Source organism: Scleropages formosus, chromosome 12 (assembly GCF_900964775.1).
Source record: "Scleropages formosus chromosome 12, fSclFor1.1, whole genome shotgun sequence".
In the NCBI taxonomy this organism is placed as follows: Eukaryota; Metazoa; Chordata; class Actinopteri; order Osteoglossiformes; family Osteoglossidae; genus Scleropages; species Scleropages formosus.
In genome coordinates this window covers 22,753,512-22,762,291 of record NC_041817.1, presented here as the reverse complement: position 1 = coordinate 22,762,291, position 8,780 = coordinate 22,753,512, and the positions used below count along the sequence as shown (strand labels likewise).

The window sequence follows — 8,780 nt, the reverse complement described above, 5'->3', positions numbered from 1 at the left end:
GGTTTTTTTTTCTTTTTATTTTATGTTGAGAGCTGTCAAGTGCAACTGAATTATGGTAACTTTCTCTGGATTTGAGGAACATGCACACAATGTAAGCATACAATTTTCACATATATGCAAAATCTGTGTCAGATTTGATTTGTTACTTATTGAAGTTTAAATGTTTAACATCTGGAGTGTCACTGTCAAGGTGTGTTCAGAAGGATGCAACTTCTCAAATGAACAAGTGGTTTACAATAGAATTTAAAGTAACCAAGAACATCACTGGCTGTCAATAAAATGTCCTAAACTGCTGGAAAGCTAAATACCTGATTTACAACGTTAGACCGTGCAGACTTACTCGGGTAAGCCCACCTTTACATCTCGACTTCAATTTGTACAACGTAAGTATTTGTTTCGCTCATCTCAATATTACTATTTTACAGAGCACTTACACTAAATACATAAATATACATGAGCCTATCAAACCCGCGGTGAAATTCGGCAAATGCCCCCACCCCCGTCTCTCTTCCCTCAGATTTACAAACCTGGTTTCATGGCTTAGGCAAGAAGCAGCTTTAAATTTAGAAAGGCAGGATTTCTATGTCAGATAGCTAAAATTTAACTGCCTTCCTTGTGCGGGCCGATCCACTCCATCTACAGACACTGTGGTAAATGCAAATCTTTAAAACCACCTCTTTCCTGTCTTCTTAATATCAAATGGGAGGTTCAAATCTGTTGATCGTCATCGAAAACGCTTCACATTTGTCTCCAGAAAAGTGCTTGCTCTTTAATTAGCTCACAGCCTGGAAAAGATTGGTATATATACACACTATAAAATTAAATTCCAGAGCCATCGCAGAAATGGACATTGACTGAACTCCTAAGACGCAGGCACAATGATTCTGTAAGCTGCTTTCCCACAAAAACATTATTCACAAATGTCCTCGGCAGTCCGTGGATTTTGGCGATCTTTGTCATCCACCAAGAATCCCTTTGTTGAAGACGATTGTCTGAAGTGTGTAAAGCGTCTTGCAGGATATTAACACTTGTGAAGATAAATATGTGCAAATATTGGAACTGAATCCTCTCCACACAGCTGCAGCATGGCAGCATGTTCATTCTTTATTTTGGGCCTATGTATTTACAGTTCCTCCTTCTGTGGCCTTATGTGCTATGCCGAGGGTCCGGAGCTCTGTGGAGCGGGCTGGGTCGGCGGGGTGCTCTGCTGTGCGCCCGTCCCTGGCGGCTGCGTGGGCGCTGATGGCGAGCCACTCTGGACTTGAGCCTGGAACTGGGCCAGCTGCTCTGGGCTGGCCAGAGTCTTCAGCAGGTTGTTCTCCTGTTCCAGCTGCGAGTTCCTTTCAATGAGTTCTTTAATCTGTTCTTTTAAAACCTCCACTTCCTCCCGCACAGCGTACATCAAGTGGCTCTTCACCAGATCCTGAAAAAGCAGAAAGCAAACAAGGTTAAGCATTTTTCGCAGAGGATTTTTTAGGCTGTAATTGTGCAAAACAGAACTATGTGGCAAATCCTTCTACTAGAATGAATAATCCATTTTATATATTAATAGAAAACTGCATGTATACTGGTGTACATATATACTTGGTTGTGGTATGAAGGCATTATTGAGTTTCAGCTTTTAAGGACGATGAAAGGTCGGCCTAAGGGGAAAGCGCTCCGCGACCGCCCAGCAACACCGAGAGCGCTCTGCGCGCACACGCACCTGGGGCCGCTAGAAAACGGGCCAACGCTCCGCAGAGATCCTCCCTCGTTGTTACGCGAACGCACTGCGTCACTAAAAGGACAAAATGGCCGGCCTCCCGGAGAGGCAGCCAATCACAGGCCGAGTTATTTATACTCGCGCGTAAAACGCTCCGAGTTTGCCTAGCAACAGCGGGGACTCGACGGTCGCGTGCATCCCTGGCGGGCACGCGCCCAGCGGCACAACAGCTGCCAGGGAAACCAGTCCTGGGGTTTAAATCGCTTCATTTCCCGTTGCTGCGGCTCATTAAATTTATTCGTCTGCCTTATATTACAGCGGAGAAATACAACAGAAAGTAATAAAAAAAACAAAACAGCCTGGGCACAACAACACTCCCAGTGGAAACATGGTCCAAAAGGTTAAAGCGGGCTCGTCAGCTGTAATCAAACGCTCGTGCGATCGTTTCAAGTAAACAGCAGGGTAAAGAGCTACATAAATGTGTTTAGTAAAAATTTCTGCATCCGTTTGTGGAGCTCAGCTTTTTCTTTTAAGACGTCAGAATTCTGGACTTGTGTAAATAACCGGAATTGTTGTCGTTTGAAAGGCTCTAAAAATTGGACATATAATTATAAAATGAGAAAAATTTTAAAAATTACTGAGAGGAAACCCAGGTTAATAACATCTTTGGGGTGTGAAATTGTATCACTCACCATCGCTTGCTCTATTTTGTTGTCGATGGCCACGACGCTGGCTCCGGACGAGCTGTAGGAGGCATTTAAACACACACATTAAAATGACACGAAAGCATTAACACACTACACACAAGGAAAAGACGCCGCCACCAACAGAGAAAACGACCGTCAGACTAGTCTGATTCAGTGCATTTATTATTTCACTCCAGACGAGGAGACGTGGCTTTACCCATTTTTCTGCTACCTAAACATTATCGTATCTTCCTTTCCATCCATTTTAAACATACGACTGAACAAGAACGCGCTCGTTCTGGGCGGTATTTACACATCTCCTTCGCGCGCACTAAACGTTATCCAACAAAAAAAAAAATGGGGACGTACATCTCACAACAATGAAACGAAAACGTGCAATAAGGCAATATAATATAATATTTAATTCAAATGCAGAGTATCGTCAGTGAAAAAACGGGCTTCAGCACTCGGGGATTACGTCGGATTTACACCGTTCCTCCTCCTTCCCACCCAGTGTTTTTCGCTGTATTTTTCCTTTTTTACCTATGTTCGAGGCCGAGGGCCGAGCTTTCCGCACCCAGCAGCGCTGATAAGAATGATATGGAGAAGTCCCGGAGCTGACAGACACCCACATCCATCGCTCTTCCTGCCTGCCACAGCGTCCACACGCAAGGGCTGCAGCCGAACCAAGGCTCCGCTTCGCCACCGGGGTCAAAAATCACATTCTCTCCTGCTCGGATCCGCGCTGGCGTTGGAGCGGCGGCCCGCTTTCCCCGTAGAACAGTGTATTTCCACCGGTAAACGCTTTTCACACACCAGCGTGCCACGATGGATCTCCAAGGTCAGCTCAACCGCGCGCTGCTCAAAACCCGCAGCCTCCAGCCTATCTGCATAATACGCGCAAGACGCACGCGCTCCGACGCACCTCATTGGCCGAGGATCGAGCTTATTTGCATAACCAATGCAGCCGCACCCCCACCTGAAACTCAGCCGATCGTCCTTAGCATAATATATTCATGTATACATTACCAAACCGGGAAAAACCGGCTGTAGCGAGGAAGAACGACCTATTAAACTGTACATCGCGGAGACACACTGTGCAGATGCCGTGCAGCGGCCGTGCAGTCCCGCGCCTCACACATGTAGAGAGAACTACAGATTAAACACTAGTTTAAACAAAAATATTTTAAATTATCATACAAATAACCCGAAGCAAGTATTACATTTTATCTACCAACAGCAATTAAGCCATCGTTTTTGACCCAAAAGACGAGAGGATGCTGCAGGTGCGACGAGATGCTGATATTTTAAACATTTCACGTAAAATGCCGCCACCTGTCGGTGAAAAAATTACAGCATTTAAGAGAAGAAAATAAACCTTCCTAAATGCGCGTCCTAATACAATAAATAACGTACGTTATACAGTATTTCGGTAATGAAAGTTTTAAAATTGAAATAAACATCTTGGAAGGGGAGTATAAAATACAAAATTAGAATCTGTATGTTTAAGAAAGCATATATATAACTACTCGTTTAATGTATATTGTTCATATGGCGGATTGTAACAAATTCACTGTCAAGAATCAAGTCAAGAATCGCGTCGGCATCCAAAACACTCCTTGTGTTGATGTAATACACTTTCTGTACTGTTGTCGGAGAAAAGCGGCAGCTAAATGAATAAATGTAAAATATTGAGATCAAACAGTTATGCCTGTTACTGTACATTTACTTGCATTACTTTTGTACTGTAATTCATTTGTCCCATACATTCTAGACAGCACTTAAATTAGAACCACAAACATACAACCAGTGTCTACAGCCAGCAGACACCCTGCAGTCATGACTTTGAATCAGGTACTACAGTATTTCCACAGCAAATTCTCCTGGAATCCAAGTGAACAGTCCAGTCAGCACTGGTAAGAATGAATAGGAGTGAGGAACCAAACACCAACCTCCCAGTGAGCCTAATTCCAGAGGATTTCTGCTGCATGCCTGAAATCGGCCACCACTGTAACTGAGTCATGCAGAAGAATTAACGGGAATAAACAAAAGATCTGAATGGAATTCCGCAATCGTTCCAGGGCAGAGAAAGACGCCCTTCTCAGGCATGTTTTCACACTGCCTTCAGTCCTCTGCTCCATCCAGAGGATGCCAAGATTTGCACCTTTGTATGAGTTCTTCCTGTGGTCAAATGTCCAAACACAGTGACCACAGTACACAGTGGCATGAGTAAGAAACACCAAATTTACAAGCTGTAAAAACTGAATAAATTGTCAGTTTGTAACTCTTGTGAGAAGACCAGATGCAACATGGCACCAGATCTGAAGTGATGCTAACTTAACTCTGACAACGTGAACGAGTCCAAAGTAACCACAGAAGTTTAACTGCCAAACTAAAGTGCACAGTACCACATCACACACACACCTATGAGAACATGGCAACAATGTAAATAGGCCATTTTAAACGTAACCAGTTAGACACAACAGATGTTCCTCTTTGTATTCAAGTGCTGAGTAAGTTCATATACTTTGTATATTTATATATACACAGCTGCCATTCACCATCCAAATAAACCCATCATAAAGCGTAAAAAATAACTCCACATGCAGAAATTGAAATAATGCTATAACAATAATGCTAAAACCTGAATAATTTTGGGAAAATGTCACCTGCACTTGGTGGTAGCGTAGTGGTTAGAGCTACTGCCTTTGGGCCCAAAAGTCGCAGCTTCGATTCTCACCTTCAACTGTAGTACCCTTGAAAAAGGTACTTACCCTAAAATTGCTCCAGTAAAATTACCCAACTGTATAAACGGGTAAATATAATGTTAAGCTTCTTACAATTAAGTTGCTTTGGAGAAAAGCATCAGCTAGATGAATAAATGTAAACCTGCAAGATGGCATCCTAAAATGCAGTCACACCACCACAATAAAACACAAAGATGGCCTTTCAGCTCATTATGCTCAACCAAAGTAAACAGGGTCTTCATTATGCACAAAGTTCTCACAGTGGAACTGTTCCCATCTCAACACATGTTCTTCTGTGTCTCCAATGTGTTTACATGAAGCAAAGCTCTTCACATGGGCCAGCCTACAAAGCTTAGCCCTCCACTTGTCAATGGGCTGCGGGAAGAGATTAAGGGATGATGCTTTTTTTAATGCTTTTTCCACTCCTCACCAATGAGTCTCCACAGAAGACAGGTTGAGTCTTCTCAGTCAAACATGCCCATTAACGTCAGACAGGCAAGGAGAGTGGTGTGATGTACAGAAAACTAAACTCGTCAGCTGTTACACATTTGCCTGGATGCCTTCAGCTGTGGAAAGCGTTATGAAGAGCACGGCTTCGTGGACGACTGCCTGTACTGCCATCTGCAATCCTAACTGCAGCATATCCTCTGACTGCACAATTAACGCACCACATTTGGCACGTCTTTAAGAACATTTTCACACACAGTCGCCCTGCACTCTCCAGACTCTTGAGATAGCTTTTACTGTGAAAATGATCCATCACACAGCCATACAACAAGATCTTCCGAATACAGCACTGGGCAAGAGGGAAGCAGGATTCAGAAGTGCTTCAAATATAGTGATCCTATATTACTGGACAGAAAATAGAGACAACTTATCCTAATTAAATGAAGTGGCTTTTCCCCAGATGAAGCCAAGAGCCTAGGTAAGCTGCTGAAGTGGCCCATCTCTTCTGTAGTTCTTTGGCAGGAAACAGGTTTAGAATAATTACACAATCCAAATATACCCCAACATCAGTCCTGTACGCATGTTCATTCGTTAACCTACAATTTCACAATGTAAGCGCATGCAAGAAACATATTATTCATCCATTTAGATGATGCTTTACCCTAAAGCAACTTGTAATGATTTGTCAATTTATACAGCAGGGAAATTTTTACTGTATTATTCACAGTAAGTAAACTGATCAAGCATATTTTCTCAAGGGGCAGGAATTACAACCAAATTCCTTTGATTGGAAACCAGCAGCTTTAACCACTATGCTGTGTGCCGTCTTCATTAGTTTATGTCGGTTAAAGTAAAACAATGCTCCCTATAGGGAAGCAGAATTAATACAACAATTAACAATAAAATTATCATCATCATCACCACCACTGTAGAGGGCCCAGCTTCAGTTTTATGACGGATAAAAGAATTCTTTTTAGGCAATCCCTGCATTGTCTTATCAAAAGTCAACAAAATTCCAAACGAAATGACATACAAGCATGTAAAGACAGACATTTTTCGAAACTTGGATCCTGGTTTAAAGGAATTCCCTGAAACATTCTTTCAAGATTAACTTATTTTACATGAAGTTAACATTAATTTAAAAAAAAAAAACACAAAAACTGTATAACAGTTTCTCAAGGTATAACGTTACTTCAGTGAAATGTGTTAATGAAATTTACAAGGGGAGAAAGCCATGCAGGACTATTTTTCCCCATCCAGACCATTACATTCTACCCAAAGTGCATATAAATATAGTCAACGTGACACAAAAGCATTGAAAAGAGCTCCCGAAAGACCATGCAATGGCCCTTTCATAGCGCTTTGGCTGCAGGTTTACCTCTTCAAGTGCTGTTCCAGCTCCCAGAACAATAGCTTCATGGCCATCTCTTCCGGGCCCTGCTCGGGGATCACCGTTTCTCTCATTGATGTGTTAATCAGCGCTCCACCTGCAGCAACAAAGTATCTATCGTTCCCGCCGACCTCTGCCGATCCCAGGACCCCTACGAAGTGCCTGCTCTGACACCGTCAGGATAGAGGAGGACAGAAGAACAAAAGCCAAGGCTTGGCAGGGGTCGCTCACACTGTACTCGCCGTCTCAGCTCGGCTCCCTCACGTAGGCACACTCGCCAATGGCCGAACGGGAATGAGAGCGCGGCAGGCTGCGACGTCACATCATTTCCTGCGCCACGTGATCCTGGCAGTTACATAAACCGTCATTGGGGATTAGCGTCCTGTCTATGATCGGTGCTTTTACAAATCGCTGCATGCAAGGCAGCCCCCCGCGCCTGCTTCTCTGCACGCTCCCTGTGCCCCCCCCCGCGGTCCTCCGTTCGCCCCACTTGCCCATGTGAGGGGGCTTATCCTGTCACCTCCCATCAGTGCTCCTGTACCTCGTAGGATTAGCACCCACCGGCAAACAGCCCTGCAGCAGACAGGAGTTCACCTGCTTGAGCCAGGGGGGGTCTGTCTGGATTGCCTGCAGGTGTGGAATTAACATATACAGACACACCTTGCTCTTTCATGATTCTTATTAAGCAAAGCCTCCTGGGGTAGGACTGATGGTGCAGCAGCATTGTCCACATGTAAATATTATTGCTGGTCTTTGATAGAAAACATTACATATTTTTCCCAATTATATTTTACTGTTCCAAGGTACCTCATCTGCTGTGGGAGAAGCCATGAGGTCCACATAGCTGCACAGGTATACATGTGCTTTGGTAGTAGCATAGTAGCTAAAAACATGCAGGACTATGACAAGAACCATGAAAACCAGTTTTTTTATGTAACTGGAACAGGTTGGCACCAAGTGCCCTTTGGCATTCAGCAGCATGAAGGTCACACTGGTGGTTGTAGAAACTGAGCAGAATGCATTAGACAGGCAGAATGCGCTGTCCAATTAACACCTGAAGGACACGTTACGTCACCGTGTTAAGAACTGCTTTGGTCAATAAGCCAGTGTTTCCGGTCTAAAGCTGAACTTTCAGACTTCAAAAAACACTTATCCATCATCAATAATCCCTCATCCAATGTAGCACTAGGGTAGTCCAGGATATATGCAGAAAACATAGGGTGTGTGGCAGGGTAAACCCTGGGTGCAACATCAGTAACGCCAACTGTGGTCAACACTCAGAGCTCACAACTCCACTCATATAGATTCCAGTTTATCTTTCAAATCTGAGGCCAGAGCAACATAGGCACAAGCAACCATGCTGCACTGAACACCCTCCCAGCAACTTATGTAACGCTGGAACACGACAACCGGCGTGAAAGGCAAGCTAGCAGAAGTAATGTGAAAAGAATCCCAGCATTCACTGAGCCAGCAGAAAGACAAGAAATTGCCAAGAGGACCAGAATGGGACCACTTGGCTAAATAGTGTGGGTCTGAAGTGGATGCCTGGAGCTATAATGGAAAAGCCTGTTGAGGGGGTGGGGACAGAGAAGGGGTCCCTCGCTCTAGATTTGAAGGCCACTAAATATACACAAACCTACACCTACCCTACTTTGTCTGGAGCCATTATGGGGATGTTACACAAAGAAACTGATGACCCCAAGTTATGATGTAAGAAGCAGTCAAACTCTTGGCTGCCTCTTATGCCATATTAAATGCAACTGCTGCAGTCTTTTGTGCCTGCAGAGGAGAGGTGTGGTAAGCAATTT

General features: G+C 44.0%; 1 protein-coding gene across 4 annotated transcripts in view; it reads right to left on the bottom strand.

The window, feature by feature from the left end:
- LOC108930337 (TSC22 domain family protein 1-like) overlaps positions 1-8,780 on the bottom strand; it is a 35,773-nt gene continuing 26,993 nt past the window's right edge. The window contains exons 1-3 of one of the 4 annotated variants that reach the window (XM_018745554.2): positions 6,961-7,260; positions 2,395-2,446; positions 1-1,423 (exon numbers count right to left, since the gene is read on the bottom strand). In XM_018745554.2, the coding sequence (XP_018601070.1) occupies positions 1,154-1,423; positions 2,395-2,446; positions 6,961-7,046 (408 nt within the window). In that variant the 5' untranslated portion in view covers positions 7,047-7,260 and the 3' untranslated portion in view covers positions 1-1,153. Of the gene's footprint in view, positions 1,424-1,584; positions 1,681-2,394; positions 2,447-2,931; positions 3,331-6,960; positions 7,261-8,780 lie in introns of those variants that run through there. The other 3 variants (XM_018745548.2, XM_029256823.1, XM_018745558.2) reach the window with 3 other exon arrangements.